General features: G+C 45.9%; 2 protein-coding genes across 3 annotated transcripts in view; both read left to right on the forward strand.

Annotated features, from left to right (window-relative positions):
• Window positions 1-15,566, forward strand: LOC135546589 (uncharacterized). 2 transcript variants are annotated; one of them, XR_010456600.1, is made up of 21 exons: window positions 1-374; window positions 468-642; window positions 818-937; window positions 1,027-1,111; window positions 1,428-1,529; window positions 1,730-1,913; window positions 2,163-2,306; window positions 2,469-2,714; window positions 2,830-2,930; window positions 3,081-3,286; window positions 3,434-5,383; window positions 5,547-5,623; window positions 8,000-8,089; window positions 8,228-9,149; window positions 9,281-9,442; window positions 9,648-10,192; window positions 10,351-10,468; window positions 10,587-10,659; window positions 10,799-11,134; window positions 11,288-11,373; window positions 11,980-12,178. XR_010456600.1 is itself a non-coding variant. In XM_064975150.1 (21 exons), exons 17-19 carry the CDS (start codon window positions 10,448-10,450, stop codon window positions 10,990-10,992), a joined length of 288 nt encoding a protein of 95 aa, XP_064831222.1. In that variant the 5' UTR covers window positions 1-374; window positions 468-642; window positions 818-937; window positions 1,027-1,111; window positions 1,428-1,529; window positions 1,730-1,913; window positions 2,163-2,306; window positions 2,469-2,714; window positions 2,830-2,930; window positions 3,081-3,286; window positions 3,434-5,383; window positions 5,547-5,623; window positions 8,000-8,089; window positions 8,228-9,149; window positions 9,281-9,442; window positions 9,648-10,192; window positions 10,351-10,447; the 3' UTR covers window positions 10,993-11,134; window positions 11,288-11,517; window positions 15,024-15,566. The 2 variants fall into 2 exon arrangements, 1 of the variants encoding a protein (XP_064831222.1); XM_064975150.1 differs by lacking the exon at window positions 11,980-12,178 and adding an exon at window positions 15,024-15,566 and having other exon boundaries at window positions 11,288-11,517.
• Window positions 15,033-21,711, forward strand: part of LOC135546588 (coiled-coil domain-containing protein 150-like) — a 13,833-nt gene continuing 7,154 nt past the window's right edge. The window contains exons 1-5 of the mRNA XM_064975149.1: window positions 15,033-15,041; window positions 15,229-15,269; window positions 20,324-20,392; window positions 20,862-20,948; window positions 21,116-21,190. Of these exons, the coding sequence (XP_064831221.1) occupies window positions 15,267-15,269; window positions 20,324-20,392; window positions 20,862-20,948; window positions 21,116-21,190 (234 nt within the window). The 5' untranslated portion in view covers window positions 15,033-15,041; window positions 15,229-15,266. The remainder of the gene's footprint in view (window positions 15,042-15,228; window positions 15,270-20,323; window positions 20,393-20,861; window positions 20,949-21,115; window positions 21,191-21,711) is intronic.

The following is a 21,711-nucleotide window of genomic DNA, read 5'->3' on the forward strand; positions in this document are numbered from 1 at the left end:
ACGACGACCTAACGCTTTTACGCGTTGGCTAATAAACAACACTTTCGAAGATGATTTTGCAACGCAGAAGAACTTTAGCTAAATCATTTTATTTGTTTAGCTAACGCATCATAAAGAAAAACAATGTAGAATGCGAAAACGGGTATATTTGTTCTGCTATAAAGTTTCTGGTGCTAGCTAGCTAGCTTAGCACAACAACTGGATGGCCTTTATTTTCATGTGTGTTTATCAGCCAGTGCTGACCAGCGAACTCATCTTTTCGCATGTCAACATCCCTGGATTTTCTAAGAATGAAGAGAAAAGTGGCTCGATTTGAAGAAGCGCAACTCATTCGAGAGGAACACGAAAGGAGAAGGAAGCTGCGAATAGAACAGGTATACTGAAGCTAACGGCTAGCAAACACTCACTGTCAGTATGCCAATACATACACTGTCAAGTGCGGATCATTAACTACCACTCTTTCACAGGTGCGGGAACAGGAGCGGTATATCGCCCTGCAAATCCGCACGAAGGTTCGGCAGCGCGAGCAGGAGTTGAAGGAGGAGTGGGAGCGACAGCAGAGGGAGAAACGGGAGACCCTGCAAAAGTTCTGTCAGGACATTCTCCGACTTTTGGGAGAGGGACATAATTGCCAAAGAAAATGTAAAACTTCTCAACCTATGTCTTAGCTATGTGTGATCCATTGCAGACTGTCAATGTAATGTTACAGGGTTTTGTTGGAATGTTTAGGGTTATGGATCTTGCCCCAGATCACAAAATAACTGTCTTTACTTCACTATACAACGGGTTGATCAAGGCACACTTCATGTTTCCCCAGAAGCCTGACTGTGTGACAATTGCACAGAAATGAGGAGAATAACGTTCGGGCAGGTGAGCGCTATCGACTCGCCATCAAAGCGCTCAAATCACAGAGACAGAAAGCGGAGGAATAAAATCGGTAAGCCTATCCACTGGATTTTATTTGGCCAAACAAACATGGCATTTTTACTTTGTTTTATATAAATTCGTTTTTTCTTCTCACCAAAGTCTTATTGAGGCTAGGAAGAAGACCATACAAGTGGAGAAGGAGAGGGCAGCAAAAGTGGCCAACCTCCCACCCAACCCAATTGAGGTACAATACATGTTTAGGATTCGGGCACATTGTGACCTGTGGTCCTAACATTCAAAAGCTGTATTATGAACCTGTAGGTTTGGGATGGGAAGTTCATAATCAGATGCAGCATGAAACAATGGAATACAGAACCCACATAACATTCTGAAAGCACACATTTAAAACTATTCCATTGTAGTATGAGCTAACATGCCAGAGACTACAGTGGACAGGGAGGTTGACACAGCACAGGTAATCTACTCTTTTAAAGCTAAAAAAAGGATGCAATGGCCCAGTGTGATATTTCTAATGTAACCAATGTGTTTTGTTCCCTCAGCCAAAGGCATGGGAGGTGGCAGAGGAGGTGTGGTGCCTGCAGGAGCTAGGACAGGAGGAGCTTAGGGGCAACCACGCGCTGAGGAGGGAACTGCTCACACAGGTACATACTTCTACACAATCACGCTCAACTTGTTGAAGACTATTCAAGTGATAACATGGCAGAAAAGTTAATGTACAACTTTCTGCATTACGAGGCTAAATCTGTCCTGAGCTGTTAAAGGAATGTCTGAAATCCTTTCAATGCATATTGTATGCGTCAAGACCAAGACAACAGCAATACTTATGTTTTTCTGCTGTCAGGACCGAGAGCGCCTCCTGGTGGAGCTGGAGCACATGCATCAGACAGACCTGTTGAGGCGAAGGCATTTGATGACTCAGATGCCTGCCCAGATCTTCCAGCTGCTCTCCAAGAGATAGGAGATGAGGGATGACTGGCAGAGGGACATGGAGTTGACCTTTGAGGACATGTACACTGGAGAGAGGAGTAAGGAGGGGAGGTGGGGGGTCCAAATCGGGATGAATTCTTCAGTGCTCTACTCTGGCCATGAGTACACAATTTGTTGGTATTGCCCTGGTGCATAGATAAGTTGTTTTACTTGATTGAAATGGAGGGATTTACCCTATCCTAGACAGTAGTGTGGACACATCGTTATGACACCTAATTACCATTATTACGTCTGTATGGAGTTTGTCTATTTGTCTAATTAAACCTGTACTGCTCTCTTGCCTGCAGGAGTGAAATGTGACCTGGTACTGCAGCTGGTCCCAGAGCCTCTCCCAGCTGTGTCCACTGGCAGCCAGGATGTAGACCTAGACCTGGAGGAGACCACTCCTGACCTTACACCCTCGGTTGGGGCAGAGGAACAACTGGATGAAGGTGAAGTGATGGATGACATTCTGATGTTTGACTGGCTTTGATTAATGTCTGAATTACTATCAGAGGATGACCATGGTGTTGTCAAAAAAGGTTATGCAAACTGTAATAAATGGAGTTGGATCATGTGCACAAAGTTAACAATTATTTTGCCTTTAATGGTAGAACCATCCAGGCCTCTAGGTGGTGCTCCCAGAAAGGCCTTGAAGAAACTACTTACCCGCGTCAGGTCACAGAGAGACCAGTGGGGCTACCGGAGGCTGGTTGACCCCACGTCTGACTGCCAAACTATTCAGACAGCATAGTTCTACACGACCTCAGATGGTACGACTAGTCAGGTTTTCTGGCCAGCGAAAAGCCGACCGTTGACCACTAGTCCCAGACTCCCTGACCCCTGTCAGCCAGCCCAAGGTTAGTGAGCCCTTTGTATTTGCTACCAAAAGTTGAAGGGTCAAGAGAAGCATTGATTGAGAGAATAGTGTCCCAGTGTTTGTTTGATTATCCACTTCATGTATTATCTGTTCAGCTATAGAGACAACAGAGGAGTACATAGTAGCTGGTACCCTGCTCCATCCTGATAAACAAGCCATCAAGATCCACACATTTGAAACCGAGAGGAAGAGAAGGGTGTGTGTTTTTGTATCTATGTATTCATGCATGTCTATAACGTCTGTGTAATATTTCTGTCTTGAGGGGGATGTATAATAAAACAAGTGAATGTATTTACCGTTCTGGGAAAGTGTCATAGTTTGACCTGTGGGTGCCTCTGTTTTCCAGGAGGAGGAGCCGGAGAGGCAGAAGCAGGAGCAGATAGCCCTGCTACAGGATTTAGGGGAGAAGAAGAGCAGGCTGGAGCTGCTGCTACTGCAGGAGGCCCAGGAAGAGCGCAGTTGCAGACGGCCATGGCCCAAGACACTGCTGCTGCATCTGGACCACCGAAAACACCAGCCCAGGACGGCAGCCCTGCTGCACCATCTCCTGAGGTAGGTGGATGTGGGTGGGATTGTGTGGATGTATCTGGGTCATGATGTAAATCAATAATGGCCTTAATTGAATTTTTCAATATATTTCATGATGGTTTCTACACTTGAACTGCGCTCTGTGTGTGTGACTGTTTCCACATGTAATAGCGACACTGACTGGTTCTGTGGTTGTCCATGTGCAGTCTACTATACACTCAGCTGCTGAGGATGACCACACCAGGAGAATCAGAGTATCAGCAGCATCTCTTAGACCAGAACAGATGTGTTTCTCGCAATGGCTGATTCGTATGATGACATTTGAAAGAGCTGCCTATTGCTGATTTGTGTATCACATGTGCACAGCAGATATCGTAGGGTGGCAGGTAGCCTTGCGGTTAGTGTTGGGCCAGTAACCAAAGGGTCGCTGGTTAGAATACCTGAGCCGACAAGGTGAAAAATCTGTCTATGCCCTTGAACAAGGCACTGAACGCTAATTTGCTGTGGCTGACCTTGTAAAACAACACATCTCACTGTTCCTATCTATTGTATGTAACAATGAAATTAACATCTTCTGTTATGGTTGTTTTTGGGAATAACCCTCCCCACCCCCCATATTTTTCAATGTTTCCATTTCTTATGCTTCATAAGCAGTCAGTGGAAGAGACTCGCTGGCGTCTGGAAGAGTACCAACACACGCTAAGAAACCGCTATTCTGGTATAACTACAGCAACATGTATCCCTCCTGGTACCAAAGCCTGTCCTCTACCACACTTTAAAGGACAAATCATTCCACCAGTAGTGCCACTAGAACTCCCCTCTGGCTCTGCCCTTCTCCCCTGTCTCCCTGTAGCACTTAGTACCCACTATAGAGCTTACACTCCTCTGCACCTCCCCACACCCTCCATCTTGGCTCAAACTCTCTTCCTTCCTGGCACAACAGTCTGCTCGCATATAAACTCCAGGGCCTCTCCAGTACAGCTTGAACCCACCGCTAAAAGGTTAAGAGACCAAAGAGCAGGTTTTTCAGCCCAACCCTTTCAGAAGAGTCAGCTACTCTCCCTGGGGTGGCCCCGGTGAAGCCTGGGCCTGTCCTGCGGGCCTCAGCCAGGTCTGGGGAAGAGGTGGAGAGGCAGAGGCAGGAGATACGTGAGGCCCAGTGTTGGGTGGAGGCCCAGAGGGAGCAGGAGGAAAAACTGAGATGGCTGGAGGAAGAGCAGAGGAGGAGACAGAGGGAGGCGTTACAGGCACTGCTCACTGCTGACAACATGCAGGTGAAACAAACAACACCTTAAGGATTTTACCTGCTGTTACTAAGACAGGGCCACTATTGGTTTAAAGTGATTCAAAAAGTAAGAGTAACACTAACATATAAAATAAATAGGTAGCCCAAACATGCAATTTCATTGAAATAATTTACGTGGATATACTCGTCTACTGACTCTTTCTGTGTCTGCGCGTGTGTGTGTGGCTCCCCCAGCCTGGCCCAGAGATGCTGATAGTTTTGGGTCAGAGCGTGTCCATCTGATGGCAGCTCTGCTGAGGGCCATCGAGGAGCCCAATGGGCAATCATCATCTGTAGAAGCTAATCCGAGCCAAGACAACACACTCAATTTCCAGAGTTCTCACCCAGACACACCCGCCCCTCACCAACTTCCCCACCACCACCCCCGAGCAGCCAAACCCCCGGTGGCCCGCGCCAGGCTGGCCATCATGGAGATAACAGAGCAGCATGAGCTCAGTGCCATCCAGGAGGTGGAGACACCAGCCTGATCACAGGTCGGACAGCCAGCCACACCCTCAGGAGGCACCATACACTACACCAAACGTAGCAGTGGTCAGATCTGGTAACCACTTGTATACATCATAAACAAGCTTGTATCTCTAACCAGCTACTATGTGCTGTGTCCAGAAGGGAGTGTGAGGCTGTCTTGTATTGAAAGGGCATTCCCAGAAGAACAGGACCACTTGGCCCACTCTGAGAGAGGTCACTCCAGCACCTTTGTGTTCAGTGCAGGGGAACACACAGCTGGGAGTGAGACATTAAACCTGGTCTGGTAGATCCAGCAAGCTATCCTGGAGAGAGAGATTACGGCTGGAGACTGGTGCCTCCTGAACCTGGTAAGGAAAGGAGGAAATTGATAAAGGGGAATAGGGAGTTATCTTATGCCAGGGTGGTTACCACAGGACTATATGACAGGGATCCTTTCACTTAGATTTAGACTGATGGTCATGGGGTCCTCTGACATTTTCTATCACTCTAATCCAACTATTATTTTCCTAGATTCCACCCCGGTCTGCCCAGAACAGTCTCAACACTCCTCTGAGTTTGGGAGAAGTGTCCCTGGAAAATCTCCTGAGGCAAGTTTAACCCATGATTTATGTCTGAGGGTTTTTACTGGTTATATTTGGCTCCCTCAGAGGTCCACCATATTGTGGATAAATTGAAGAGTTACCAAATCTGAGGGTTTGTGGTCTGTCCGACAATGCGCGTAATATGGCTTGAGAATACGTTTGTTGTATTTGTGTGTCTTCTGTTCGTGTCTGGATTTCTCTTTCCTTTCTGAGCCATGATGTAAATCAATATTGTCCTGAAGTATATTTGAAATATATTTCATGATGGTTTCTACACTTGAACTGAGCTCTGTGTGTGTGTGTGTGTGTGTGTGTATTTTCTTTCTGAGCCATGATGTAAATCAAATATTCCTGAAGTATATGTGAAAATATTCCATGATGGTTTCTACACTTGAACTGAGCTCTGTCTGTGTGTGTGTGTGTGTGTATTTTCTTTCTGAGCCATGATGTAAATCAAATATTCCTGAAGTATATGTGAAAATATTCCATGAGGGTTTCTACACTTGAACTGAGCTCTTTCCACAGTATTATTTACAGTGCATTCGGAAAGTATTCAGACTCCTTGACTTTTTCCACATTTTGTTAGGTTCTAATTATCAGAGTAAGAACTCGACGGACACTATGAACTTAAACCAAGTTTATTCTTCCCAAAGGCTCGAACGGCTGAATCGACAAAAACATGTTTACAGTAGTGGTGATATATCACTTTGGGTGGAGTCTCCTCCTCGCTAAACATTGTATATTTATTGCTAGACAGGAAACTAAGTGAAACGGCAAACTTTTCCTTCTCCCTTAACCTGACCTCCTTCATCACTAATCCATGACTCTCACCTTTTATCAATGCCTGCCACGTGATCGTTTTCTCTACACTCGGTACATTCCAAGCTTAATTGCACACACCATATACTTTCCTTCTACCATTAACTTCCGGTGTAGACCCTCTAAAGCATAGCACTCAATATTTCAATAGAATACCTGATAGAACCCAGAATCCATCACGTTACAGCCTTATTCTAAAATTGATTACATTTCCCCCCCCCTCATCAATCTACATACAATACCCCAGAATGACAAAGCAAAAACAGGTTTTTAGACATTTTAGTACTTTGAAGCATCTTTAGCAGCAATTACAGACTCAAGTCTTCTTGGGTATGATGCTACAAGCTCGGCACACCTGTATTTGGGGAGTTTTTCCCATTCCTCTCTGCCAATTCTCTCATGCTCTGTCAGTTGGGACAGACCCTTTACTCAGACTTGTCCCGAAGCCAAGACAACGCAAGAGTGGCTGTGTGCTTAGGGTCGTTGTCCTGTTGGAAGGTGAACCTTCCCAGCATGAAGTCCTGAGTGCCCCGTGGCAGGTTTTCATCAAGGATCTCTCTGTACTTTTCACTGTTCATCTTTCTCTTGATCTTGACTAGTCTCCCAGTCCCTGCCACTGAAAAACATCCCCACAGCATAATGCTGCCACCCCCATGCTTCACTGTCGAGATGGTGTCAAGTTTCCTGCAGATGTGATGCTTGGCATTCAAGCCAAAGAGTTCAATCTTGGTTTCATCAGACGAGAGAATCTTGTTTCTCATGGTCTGAGAGTCTTTAGGCGCCTTTTGGCAAACTCCAAGCGGGCTCTCGTGCCTTTTTTTACTGAGGAGTGGTATTTTGTCCCGCCACTCTACCATAAAGGCCTGATTGGTGGAGTATTGTAGAGATGTTTGTCCTTCTGGAAGGTTCTCCCATCTCAACAGAGGAACTCTGGAGCTCTGTCAGTGACCATCGGGTTATTGGTCACATCCCTGACCAAGGCTCTTCTCCCCCGATTGTTCAGTTTGACTGGGCGGCCAGCTCTTGGTGGTTCCAAACTTCTTTCATTTAAGAATGATGGAGGCCACTGTGTTCTTGGGAACCTTCAATCCTGCAGAAATGTTTTGGTACCCTTCCCCAGATCTGTGCCTCGACCCAATCCTGTCTCGGAACTCTACTGACAATTCCTTTGACATCATGGCTTGGTTTTTGCTCTGACATGCACTGTCAACAGTGGAACCTTGTATAGACAGGCGTGTGCCTTTCCAAATCATGTCCATTCAATTGAATTTACCACAGGTGGACTCTAATGAAGTTGTAGAAACATCAAGGATGTAAATAAGGTATTTTTAGTCTAAATTCTAAAAACCTGTTTTCGCTTTATCATTAAGGGGTGTTATGTGTAGATTGAAGAAAAACATGTATTTAATCAATTTTACAATAAGGCTGTAATGTACAAAATGTGGAAAAAGTAAAGTGGTCTGAATAGTTTCTGAATGCACTGTATTACAGTCGCTATGTTATCAAACCTTGTCTAACCCTGGTGTCTTCCCCTGTGTTGTCCCTGTCAACGGTTTTGTCCAGTTGGAGAGCCTGTCCTTCCAGTCAGCTGGTAGACCCTCAGAACCAGCAGCTTCGCCACCACTGACCCTGAACACACCTCCACCAAAATAGGTATGTGTGTTTGACTTGTTTGTAAGCCTAATTAATTGAGTATCTATCCAGGCCAGTCATGTCAGAAATTCTATGTGATAGTTGCATTTAAAATGGAGAAATCTAATCTCCTGTTTTATTCCCCCCACCCCCTATAAGACTCTTTTCTGCTCTTGGCTGGGTTTGGAAGAGGGGAAAAAATCATCGGTCAATGGCTCCTCTTCGCGAAGACGCAGTTCCTGTAGGGACGTATCTGGTCCTGGGTCTCCCATCTCAGACTCACTCCTACACAGCAGCAGTATCCAGCGCATCATAGACAAATATACCAGGGAGCTCAACCTCTCTCAGTTCTGCTGGGAACCAGATGGGTACACACACAATTTGAATCTTTCTTTTTGATTCCAGTATCCTATTTTAGGGAATTTCCAAACAGCAGCCTCTTACAATCCCCCTTCCTCCCACCCACGTCCATCTGCAGTGATGGAGGGGTCAGTGTTTTGAGGAGCCCAGCTTCTCTGTGTCCCAGCAACAGCAGAAGCCCTGGTCAAAGCAACTGCAGGAGAATGAGGGACCAGACAGGTCACCTGTGTGGGGGGCCGACCCACACACTCTCCCCTTGGACACAGAGTCAGGAGCTCAGAGGCACGACTAAGTGGGTTCATTCACACCCTCACACTCCATTCAATGGCAATATGGGTTCAGAGTAAATACTCAAATTTTGTTGTTTTAGTATCAACATTGACTATATATATTTCATTCATGAATGGGACACTGTCAACCGAGGCAGGACTCCACTATCAGCCCAATGATTGGCCAGCCCACGGGTGGGAATTGACTTTTAGCCGAATGATTGGCCAGCTCTCAGGTCAATCAACCTCACTGGACCACAGGTGGGATTCGACTTTGAGCAGAATGATTGGCGGACTCTCCAATCAGTCAACCTCTGTGAGCCAGCTGATTGGTCAGATTTGACTGGACCAGTCATCCCAGTGGCTGGATAAAGGCCAGGATGAGAGCCAGATGATGGGGCCTCTGGTTGGAGAGTTGGATGAGTGTGCTGCCCAATGGAGTGGGAGCTCAGGTAACAGTAATATTCCATCCATATTTACTGACTGTCTGCTTAGGGTGTGTTGGTTTGTGTTATTGCATGTCTTATTTCAGTGTGCAAGAGCACATTTCTTGCTAATGCTGTACTGAACCCCCCTACATTAGGAGCTGATGGGTCTAACTCCCTAGGCTGGGTGGATCTGAGAGGCTCAGGCCAGACGGGAGTGTCATCTGACCAAGAGGGAGCCCCTGAAGCCCAACCTCTGCCACACTATCAGTGCCTGCAGCGCTCTGGCACCAGTTCCCAGGAAGTAGACAGGACTGGGGGTAAGTCTATTCGAGATATTTTCTAATGATGAATCAGGATTTCCTGTTTTTTTTTTTTTTTACCTCATCCTCCGTTTCCTACATTTTTGACGTTGACCCACCTAACTAGTATTCACCTTTCCTTCATTTGTTGTGATGGTATGGATGAGTTACTAGGTTCAGACTGTTAATCATATTTTACTATGTTCTGTCTCTGTGGATCCAGCCTCTGACTCCTTTCACCCCCTCCTGGATGAAGTCACACAACGAGACAGCTGAACCCTCCATGACCTTTCACCTTCCAGAAGTGGAGGGTCCATGTTCCCACGAAGAAGAACGTGACCATGAAGCACTTGCAGGGGACCTTGAACTCTCTGCATGCTCAGAGGAGTTTGTGGGCGACACTTGGTCTGTCACCTCTGACCCTTCTCCTGAGTGCCTGAGAGGGGAGGAACCACCTCAGCCCTCGCCTACCCTGCATGACTCCTTGTACCAGCTGACCACGTCCCAGTGCCTCCCTCATAACACTGCTCTGGATGTATACCCAGGAGCAGAGGTGGGGGGTCTGGCAGCATGTTCCCTCTCAGGCGCCTCTCTCTGTGAAGATGTCGCCACTTTGGACAAGCCACTTGAAGGCAGGGACATTGATATGGAGAGCAAACCAGCACCTCAGTTGACCAAGGAGGTGCTATTATTAAGGACCTGGGTGCAGGAGAGCCGGATGCCCAGCTATGTTCAGAGTCAAGCCCTCCCATCTGGGAGAGAATAATGGTATGTCACTGCATATAATTCACTATTCAAATGTTTCAGACTATTGGTCCAGTGAAGGGGTTGTTTAACGGATGACACTCGAGGCGGGCTTTGAGAAGGTGTCTTCTGTGATGCTATTAGTTGATCTTTGTGATTTGATGTCTTTCTCCTCTTCTCAGGTGTGAAGGGGATAAGGGATGATTCCATGCTGACCCTGGTGAGCCTGACAGACACCACATTTAAAGGACCACAGACTTGCTGAGGAAGGAGAGATGGATGAGGTATCAGACCAAGAAGGTAATTGCCCAATGACCAAAGGATTCTGTGAAGACTGAGCAACTGAATCTCGGCTGTAAACTCCTCCACTGCATGCATTTTGTTGGGTAGTCTCTGACCTTGGTGTGATGTTTTCTAGGAATCTGAGTGGACAGTGTTGCCTGAGGAGGATGCCAGCCTACAGGAGGAAGAGACAACCCCCTCTCATGCAGGTGAGAACCAGAAGACCTGAAACTTCTGACTCTTCTCTCTTTCCTTCTGAGTCCTTTCTTGGTCTGTACAAGGTTCTGAAGTGCTTTAAGTACATATGTGAATCCTTGTTTATACTTTTTTTTCTCTTTCCATGGCAAGTGATGCTGCTGGAGTTCCAGTCGTGTCCCAGCATGAATCTACAGGAGGCCTTCCAGCAGAAACGCAGAGCCCTGATCCAGAGGTCTGCCCGCAGGGTGGAGGAGATTCAGGCCAAGATGGCTGAAGCCAAAGCAAACACCAGGGCCCAGTCTGAAACCACTGAGACCAGGGCCAACACAACCACCAGGGCCTAGTCTGACCCAACCACTGTTCAGTCATCCACTACTAAACCAAGGAGAGAGGGGAGGAGTGCAGAGTCAACCCATGCAGGAGTGGATGCCAAGCAGAAAAAGCATTAGCCAAAGCTCCAAACTCCCTTGCAGCGTCCCTTGCTAGGTAACAATGGATACGTCTAATATTGTGTTAACAACCAACCAACACGTGGCAACTCTTGGGGAAGGAATGGGGGTTAGTGATGGGTCAAACACTTGGTCTTAGGGGTTGTACTGTTACTGAACAGAGTCCTCTCTTTGTCCTCGGTGAGTGAAGCCAAGCTGAAGAAGGTTGGGGAGGTGAGGATCAGCACTCCTGAGATGAGGAAACAGGATGTGGCTGACATGCGCCAGAGAACAGAGGTGATAAGTTATTTCTATTCTGCTGGAACAAGACCCAACCACACATCACGTAAATGTGATATCTGACTCTGGTACCTAGGATGTTTTTTCAGTGCCACCCGTTTCTCTCATGGTCTCTGCAGGTTGTACAGCTGACTAGATGAGGTACTGTTGTAACTATTACAGTACAACGGTTTGTTTTGTTTGATCGTAGCTAGCTAGCTAGCTACATAGCCGTCTTTGTATCTAAGACAATTGTGTAGCCTAGAGCGATTTTCTAGGTTAGCCAGCCAGCTATTGTCGTTCTTTTAAGTAACGGAACGCATTCAACCTTGCTAGCTAGCCAGCTAGCCCCGAATAGCAGCACTGTAGAAACTATTACACTCGACGGAACGACTTGATTAGTGTAGTGTCAACATCGCAGCCACTACCAGCTAGCCTACTCCAGCAGTACTGTTTCATTTCAATCATTTTAGTCAATAAGATTCTTGCTACGTAAGCTTAACTTTCTGAACATTCGAGACGTGTAGTCCACTTGTCATTCCAATCTCCTTTGCATTAGCGTAGCCTCTTCTGTACCCTGTTAACTATGTGTCTATCTATCCCTGTTCTCTCCTCTCTGCACAGACCATACAAACGCTCCACACCGCGTGGCCGCGGCCACCCTAATCTGGTGGTCCCAGCGCGCACGACCCACGTGGAGTTCCTGGTCTCCGGTAGCCTCTGGAACTGCCGATCTGCGGCCAACAAGGCAGAGTTCATCTCAGCCTATGCCTCCCTCCAGTCCCTCGACTTCCTGGCACTGACGGAAACATGGATCACCACAGATAACACTGCTACTCCTACTGCTCTCTCTTCGTCCGCCCACGTGTTCTCGCACACCCCGAGAGCTTCTGGTCAGCGGGGTGGTGGCACCGGGATCCTCATCTCTCCCAAGTGGTCATTCTCTCTCTCTCCCCTTACCCATCTATCTATCGCCTCCTTTGAATTCCATGCTGTCACAGTTACCAGCCCTTTCAAGCTTAACATTCTTATCATTTATCGCCCTCCAGGTTCCTCGGAGAGTTCATCAATGAGCTTGATGCCTTGATAAGCTCCTTTCCTGAGGACGGCTCACCTCTCACAGTCCTGGGCGACTTTAACCTCCCCACGTCTACCTTTGACTCATTCCTCTCTGCCTCCTTCTTTCCACTCCTCTCCTCTTTTGACCTCACCCTCTCACCTTCCCCCTACTCACAAGGCAGGCAATACGCTCGACCTCATCTTTACTAGATGCTGTTCTTCCACTAACCTCACTGCAACTCCCCTCCAAGTCTCCGACCACTACCTTGTATCCTTTTCCCTCTCGCTCTCATCCAACACTTCCCACACTGCCCCTACTCGGATGGTATCGCGCCGTCCCAACCTTCGCTCTCTCTCCCCCGCTACTCTTTCCTCTTCCATCCTTTCATCTCTTCCCTCTGCTCATACCTTCTCCAACCTTTCTCCTGACTCTGCCTCCTCAACCCTCCTCTCTTCCCTTTCTGCATCCTTTGACTCTCTATGTCCCCTATCCTCCAGGCCGGCTCGGTCCTCCCCTCCCGCTCCGTGGCTCGATGACTCATTGCGAGCTCACAGAACAGAGCTCCGGGCAGCCGAGCGGAAATGGAGGAAAACTCGCCTCCCTGCGGACCTGGCATCCTTTCACTCCCTCCTCTCTACATTTTCCTCCTCTGTCTCTGCTGCTAAAGCCACTTTCTACCACTCTAAATTCCAAGCATCTGCCTCTAACCCTAGGAAGCTCTTTGCCACCTTCTCCTCCCTTCTGAATCCTCCTCCCCCTCCCCCCTCCTCCCTCTCTGCAGATGACTTCGTCAACCATTTTGAAAAGAAGGTCGACGACATCCGATCCTCGTTTGCTAAGTCAAACGACACCGCTGGTTCTGCTCACACTGCCCTACCCTGTGCTCTGACCTCTTTCTCCCCTCTCTCTCCAGATGAAATCTCGCTTCTTGTGACGGCCGGCCGCCCAACAACCTGCCCGCTCGATCCTATCCCCTCCTCTCTCCTCCAGACCATTTCCGGGGACCTTCTCCCTTACCTCACCTCGCTCATCAACTCATCCCTGACCGCTGGCTACGTCCCTTCCGTCTTCAAGAGAGCGAGAGTTGCACCCCTTCTGAAGAAACCTACACTCGATCCCTCCGATGTCAACAACTACAGACCAGTATCCCTTCTTTCTTTTCTCTCCAAAACTCTTGAACGTGCCGTCCTTGGCCAGCTCTCCCTCTATCTCTCTCAGAATGACCTTCTTGATCCAAATCAGTCAGGTTTCAAGACTAGTCATTCAACTGAGACTGCTCTTCTCTGCATCACGGAGGCGCTCCGCACTGCTAAAGCTAACTCTCTCTCCTCTGCTCTCATCCTTCTAGACCTATCGGCTGCCTTCGATACTGTGAACCATCAGATCCTCCTCTCCACCCTCTCCGAGTTGGGCATCTCCGGCGCGGCCCACGCTTGGATTGCGTCCTACCTGACAGGTCGCTCCTACCAGGTGGCGTGGCGAGAATCTGTCTCCTCGCCACGCGCTCTCACCACTGGTGTCCCCCAGGGCTCTGTTCTAGGCCCTCTCCTATTCTCGCTATACACCAAGTCACTTGGCTCTGTCATAACCTCACATGGTCTCTCCTATCATTGCTATGCAGACGACACACAATTAATCTTCTCCTTTCCCCTTCTTATGACCAGGTGGCGAATCGCATCTCTGCATGTCTGGCAGACGTATCAGTGTGGATGACGGATCACCACCTCAAGCTGAACCTCGGCAAGACGGAGCTGCTCTTCCTCCCGGGGAAGGACTGCCCGTTCCATGACCTCACCATCACGGTTGACAACTCCATTGTGTCCTCCTCCCAGAGCGCTAAGAACCTTGGCGTGATCCTGGACAACACCCTGTCGTTCTCAACCAACATCATGGCGGTGGCCCGTTCCTGTAGGTTCATGCTCTACAACATCCGCAGAGTACGACCCTGCCTCACACAGGAAGCGGCGCAGGTCCTAATCCAGGCACTTGTCATCTCCCGTCTGGATTACTGCAACTCGCTGTTGGCTGGGCTCCCTGCCTGTGCCATTAAACCCCTACAACTCATCCAGAACGCCGCAGCCCGTCTGGTGTTCAACCTTCCCAAGTTCTCTCACGTCACCCCGCTCCTCCGCTCTCTCCACTGGCTTCCAGTTGAAGCTCGCATCCGCTACAAGACCATGGTGCTTGCCTACGGAGCTGTGAGGGGAACGGCACCGCAGTACCTCCAGGCTCTGATCAGGCCCTACACCCAAGCAAGGGCACTGCGTTCATCCACCTCTGGCCTGCTCGCCTCCCTACCATTGAGGAAGTACAGTTCCCGCTCAGCCCAGTCAAAACTGTTCGCTGCTCTGGCCCCCAATGGTGGAACAAACTCCCTCACGACGCCAGGACAGCGGAGTCAATCACCACCTTCCGGAGACACCTGAAACCCCACCTCTTCAAGGAATACCTAGGATAGGATAAGTAATCCTTCTCACCCCCCCTTAATGACTTAGATGCACTATTGTAAAGTGGCTGTTCCACTGGATGTCAGAAGGTGAATTCACCAATTTGTAAGTCGCTCTGGATAAGAGCGTCTGCTAAATGACTTAAATGTAAATGTAATGAGGTGAAGCTTCAGAAGGAGGTCAGGAGCAGACAGGAGGCATATGCCAAAGAGTTTCACAAGGGAACATTTAAAATACAGTATCATGTTTAAAAATGGGGGTATCTGGCATTACTGTATATTGAATTAATTGAAAGTTGAAGTGGATTGATATATATCAACATTAGTCAGTTTGAATTGATATGAATTCTGTTTTCTCTCATCACAGAAAACCTTACAGAAGCTACGGGCCAAGCATTCTCCGCAATGGTACTGAATATCAGTTTTATCTGTGTTCTGTTTGCACTTATTTTGTGCTTCCATGTGTATTTGTACAGTTTAATCAGTAATGTAAAATATATTTTAAGTGTGTGTATATAATCTGCATTGTCTATTCATCACAACTTACTGTGTTTACACACACAACAAAAGCAGCCAGTGCACTATTGCACTTTGAATACTGTAGGTACACACATTGCATTATGATAATGTTATGTTGCCTGTAAAAATATTTTTGTTTTAGGTTTTTATAGCCAATAAAGTTGCTTGTTGCTGATTTTCCCTATCCTTATAAGTTGTATTATGGGCGGCCACTTGAACTGAAAAGATTAGAAGTTTTCCAAACTTGTCACACGAAATAAAGGCCTCCCTGTTACAAAACTTATCAAACGGGAGTAGACCTACCTGAATTTGTCCAATAGAAACTCCTTTCGCTGTTTGCTTCCATAATGAATACGCCCCATCTCATTATACGGTGGTTTGTTGAATGTCTTATTGGCTTGAAGGGCATTCTTGAGCGTGCGTGATTTCCCTATAACACACAGTATATTTGCACAGTAGAATTCAATGGATATTGTTAATTCTTACATGTTCTATGTTTGAGCTGCTTTTGAAAGCAAAAGTCTAATTGAAAACCATTGTTGAATTCGCTTTTCATAATGGTAAGCTAGTACTAAACAACTAAGAAGTCTTGTTTGGTTGCCATGGCAACTACTGTTCCTATATAGTTGCTAGCTATTTCTAGCGGCAAATGTGGTCAATTATAGCCATGGTATAAAAAGGATAATCAACTCGGGACTCTGCAACTCTGTGGAAGGTCACTCCGCTGGCACGTCGTGGAACATACTGTACCTTCCCTTATTTAACAATAGATTGGAGTGTTTCTAAAGTGTGTTTCTAAAACCATGTGTAGGTTACCACTTAATCTGTATCCATACCCATTGGATGCAGTGATCACAATATAGTAGCGCTAAATAATGTTTGAAAGTTTTTGTGTGACTCTTATGTGGATGATGTAAAAGAGATTTTTTTTTTTTTGGTCACAACAGCATCAATGTAACAACTTTAGACCGTCCCCTCGCCCATACCCGGGCGCAAACCAGGGACCCTCTGCACACATCAACATTCACTCACGAAGCATCGTTACCCATCGCTCCACAAAAGCCGCGGCCCTTGTAGAGCAAGGGGAACTACTACTTCAAGGTCTCAGCAAGTGACATCACCGATTGAAACGCTATTTAGCGCGCACCACCGCTAACTAGCTAGCTATTTCACATCCGTTACACTGGCATTGACAATTTAAATAGAAGGCTACTGAGGATGGTAGCTGACTATACCCACGGCTCTCTGTCATATCTTTAATCTTAGTCTAGAGTAAGGTGTTTGTCCTCAGGCCTGGGGGGAAGCCAAAGTAATTTCGCTACCCAAGAGTGGTAAAGCAGCCTTTACTGGTTCTAACAGCAGACCTATAAGCTTGCGACCAGCTCTGAGCAACTTTTGGAAAGAATTATGTTAGCAAATACAATGCTATTTCTCTCTTAAACCTTTACAGTATTGGTGTTCCCCTCCCACGGGATGGTTAAGCTAACGTAGGCTAATGTGATTAGCATGAGGTTGTAAGTAACATGAACATTTCCCAGGACATAGATATATCTGATATTGGCAGAAAGCATAAATTGTTATTAATCTAACTGCACTGTCCAATTTACACTAGTTATTACAGTGAAAGAATACCATGCTGTTGTTTGAGGAGAGTGCACAATTAAGAACTTAAAAATGTACTAAATCAATTCGGCACATTTGAGCAGTCTTGAGTCTTTTTTTTCTTTGTATTGTCTTATACCAGATCTAATGTGTTATATTCTCCTACATTTAATTCACATTTCCACAAACTTCAAAGTGTTTCCTTTCAAATGGTATCAGGTCCTGAGCTACAGGCAGTTAGATTTGGGTATGTCATTTTAGGCGAAAATTGAAAAAAAGTGTGGATCCTTAAGAGGTTTTAACATTGACAACAGCCTTTCAGCATGCTTAAAGAAAGGGGCACTCAACATATGTACTGTACTGACACAAATTACTGATGATTGGTTGAAAGAAATAGATTAGAAGATTGTGGGAGTTGTACTGTTAGATTTCAGTGCATTGATGTTATTAACCATAACCTGTTGTTGAGAGAACTTCTGTTTAATGGCTTTTCAACCTCAGCTCTGAATATCAGCTCACGATATGGCAATCTAAAATAACTCAAAGGGTTTTCTTCAATGGAAGATTCTCTAATGTCAAACCTGTATGGTGTGGTGTACCGCAGGGCAGTTCTCTAGGCCCTCTACTTTTTTCTATTTTTACCAATGACATGCTACTGGAATTTAACAAAGCAGGTCTGTCTATGTATGCTGATTATTCAACCATATACGTGTCAGAATCCACAGTTAATGAAGTCCCTGAAACCCTTAACAAGGAGTTGCAGTCCATTTTGGAATGGGCGGCCAGTAATAAACTAGTCATGAACATCTTTAAAACTAAGAGCATTGTATTTGGTACACATCTTTCCCAAGCTATAGACCTCAGCTGAATCTGGTAATGAATGGTGTGGCTGTTGCACAAGTTGAGGAGACTAAATTACTTGGCATTAGCTTGATTGTAAACTGTCATGGTTAAAACAAATAGATTCAATAGTTATAAAGATAGGGACAGGTTTGTCTGTAATAAAGAGATGTTATGCTTTTTTGACACCACACTCAGCAAAGCAAGTCCTGCAGGCGCTAGTTTGGTCTTATATTGATTATTGCCCAGCTATGTGGTCAAGTGCTGCCAAGAAAGACTTACGGTGCATTCAGAAAGTATTCAGACCCCTTCCCTTTTTCCACATGGTGTTACATTACAGCCTTATTCTCAGCAATCTGCACATAATACCACATGATGACAAAGTGAAAACAGGTTTTAGACATTTTTGCATGTTTATAAAAAATATTAAAACATACCTTATTTAGATAAGTATTCAGACCCTTTGCTATGAGACTCGAAATTGAGCTCAGGTGCATCCTGTTTCCATTGATCATCCCTGATGTTTTTACAACTTGGAGTCCACCTGTGGTAAATTCAATTGATTGGACATGATTTGTAAACTCACACACCTGTCTATGTAAGGTCCCACAGTTGACAGTGCATGTCAGAGCAAAAACCAAGCCATGAGGTTGAAGGAATTGTCCATAGAGCTCCGAGACAGGATTGTGTCTAGGCACAGATTTGGGGAAGTGTACGAAAAAATTTCTGCAGCATTGAAGGTCCCAAAGAACACAGTGACCTCCATCATTCTTAAATGGAAGAAGTTTGGAACCACCAAGACTCTTCCAAGAGGTGGCCGACCGGCCAAACTGAGCAATCGGGGGGAGAAAAGCTTTGGTCAGGGAGGTGACCAAGAACCTGATGGTCGCTGACAGAGCTCCAGAGTTCCTCTGTGGAGATGGGAGAACCTTCCATAAGGGCAAACATCTCTGCAGCACTCCCCCAAACAGGCCTTTCGGGTGGAGTGGCTGGACGGAAGCCACTCCTCTGTAAAAGGCACATGAGAGACCGCTTGGAGTTTGCCAAAAGGCACCTAAAAGACTCTCAGAAACAAAGATGGAACTCTTTGGCCTGAATGCCAAGCATAATGTCTGGAGGAAATCTGTCATCATTCCTACGGTGAAGCATGGTGGTGGCAGCATCATGCTGTGTGGATGTTTTTCAGCAGCAGGGACTGGGAGACTAGTCAAGATCTAGGGCAAAGATGAACAGAGCAACATACAGAGAGATCCTTGATGAAAATCTGCTCCAGAGCACTCAGGACCTCAGACAGGTGTCGAAGGTTCACCTTCCAACAGGACAACGACCCTAAGCACACAGCCAAGACAATGCAAGAGTGGCTTTGGGACAAGTCTATGAGTAAAGGGTCTGAATACTTGTGTAAATGAGAGATTTCAGTTTTTTATTTGTAATAAATTTGCAAACATCTCTAAAAACCTGTTTTTGCTTTGTGGGGTATTGGGGTATTGTGTGTAGATTGATGAGAGAAAAAAGCAATTTAATCCATTGTAGAATGAGGCTGTAACGTAACAAAATGTGGTAAAGGTCAAGGGGTTTGAATACTTTCCGAATGCACTGTAGTTAAGATGCAGCGGATCCAGAATAGAGCGGCACGTCTTGCTCCTTATTGTAGTCAGAGGGCTAATATAAATACTATGCATGCCAGTCTCTCTTGGCTATGTGTTGAAAATGCCTAATTGTTTGCATAGTCAACTTATGCACAGCTCTGACACACACTTACCCCACCAGACATACCACCAGGGGTCTTTTCGTAGTCCCCAAATTCAAGAAAGCGTAGAGTATTATATAGTGCCATTATTGCATGGAACTCCTTTCCATCTCATATTGCTAAAATATATAGTCTCTCTCTTGTCCGTTCGTTCATACAGGACACATGTTATTCTATTCCTGTCTCTCTCTCGTTCGTACAGGCTACATGTTATTCTATGCCTGTGTCTCTCTCAGGCAGAGAGGAGTCATGTGGCCAAACAGCTGCAGGAGCAAGACCTCCTGCTGGAAGTATCCAGGGAGAACTTCAGGGACACTATCAGCTAAAGTTAAATTGCAGATGGAGCTGTGGGTGCTAAAGCTAATACACATAGGAATTAATAATCTCTATGAATGAGGAATAAATAGGATCTCAATGATAATGCTAGCCACACACATCCACCACATCCTCTCTTTCTGCTCCACACGGAGACTCTGAAGGTTGACCACGCCGGACTTTTGCAGAGTTCCGCAGTTGCCCAACAGACAGTTGTCACTCAGTGGGAGCTGTTGGATCGTACCAGGGGAGGTTGTGAGGACAGACAGGGACAGTGCAAAGACTGAGGTGCAGCTGCCATGTCTCTTAGAAAATACATAGCCTAAGAGCACAAGGTTGTTAAAACCTAACTGTGCTTTGCATTGTCTCTTTTTATAGTGTCTGTGGATGTCCTTAAATGTTACAGTATGTTCTTATCTCTGTCTTTTGGTCACAGATGTGCATTGTGGTCACCAAGCTAGAGGGTGAGAGGTGTGCTCTGGAAACGCAACTCGCTAATGTCAAGGTACTGTACTGCCAAAGATCTCTGATGGGCCTCCGCATTATGAATAGGGCCTCAGCATTATAAAATGGGCCTCAGCATTATGAAAAGGGCCTCAGCATTATGAAAAGGGTCTCAGCATTATGAAAAGGGTCTCAGCATTATGAAAAGGGTCTCCGCATTATGAAAAGGGTCTCAGCATTATGAAAAGGGCCTCAGCATTATGAAAAGGATCTCAGCATTATGAAAAGGGTCTCAGCATTATGAAAAGGGCCTCAGCATTATGAAAAGGGCCTCAGCATTATGAAAAGGGTCTCCGCATTATGAAAAGGGCCTCAGCATTATTAAAAGGATCTCAGCATTATGAAAAGGGCCTCAGCATTATGAAAAGGGCCTCAGCACTAACAGTGAACATACTTTGTGTCTGAATCTGACCATAGCTTTCTTAACTGTCCTCTGTCCACTTTGCATCATGTGTGATTGACAATTGGAGGCAGGCACTCTGAGCTCCACCTTGCAGAAGCAGGAGGAAAAGAACAGGAGGCTCATGGGAAAGCTGGCTGCCATGGAGCACCAGCAGGTGAGCGATCCATTCATTATCTACACACTGGGGTCACATCACTTTAAATCTGTCCATCCATAGTGAATGTGTGTTTGTATGTAACATACTTTCTCTATTATTTTCTTTCATTTCCTCTTTCCCCTCACCTCTCAACTCATGGTGTCCTCTTTACCCAAATTGCTCAGCAGCAGCTGGAGCAGATGCTGAAGGAACTGATGGACAGTAAGAACAACCTGGCCTATGAGAAAGGGAAGCTACAGGTAAGGACTTTACGCATAAAACCAGTGATGGAAGAAGTACTCAATTGTCATACTTGAGTAAAAGTTAAGATACTACTTGAGTAAAAGTGAAAGTAAAATACTACTTGAGTAAAAGTCTAAAAGTATTTGGTTTAAATATACTTAAGTATTAATAGTAAATGTAATTGCTAAAATATACATTTGTATCAAAAGTAAAAGTATAAATAATTCCTTATATTAAGCAAACCATGATTTTCTTGTTTCTCTAATTTACGGAGAGCCAGGGGCACACTCCAACACTCGGATATAATTTACAAATGAAGCATGTGTGTTTAGTGAGTCTGCCAGATCAGAGGCAGTAGGGATGACCAGGGATGTTCTCTTGATAATTGCGTGAATAGGACCATTTTCCTTTTTTGCTAATCTTTCAAAATGTGTCAGGGAAAATATATGGAGTGAAGGTAAAGTAGTCAAAAATATAAATTAGTAAAGTACAGATAAAGACGAGGCTCTGAGGGACAGCCAGACCCTGAGGGGACAAC

The sequence above is a fragment of the Oncorhynchus masou genome, chromosome 9, assembly GCF_036934945.1.
Source record: "Oncorhynchus masou masou isolate Uvic2021 chromosome 9, UVic_Omas_1.1, whole genome shotgun sequence".
Classification (NCBI taxonomy): domain Eukaryota; kingdom Metazoa; phylum Chordata; class Actinopteri; order Salmoniformes; family Salmonidae; genus Oncorhynchus; species Oncorhynchus masou.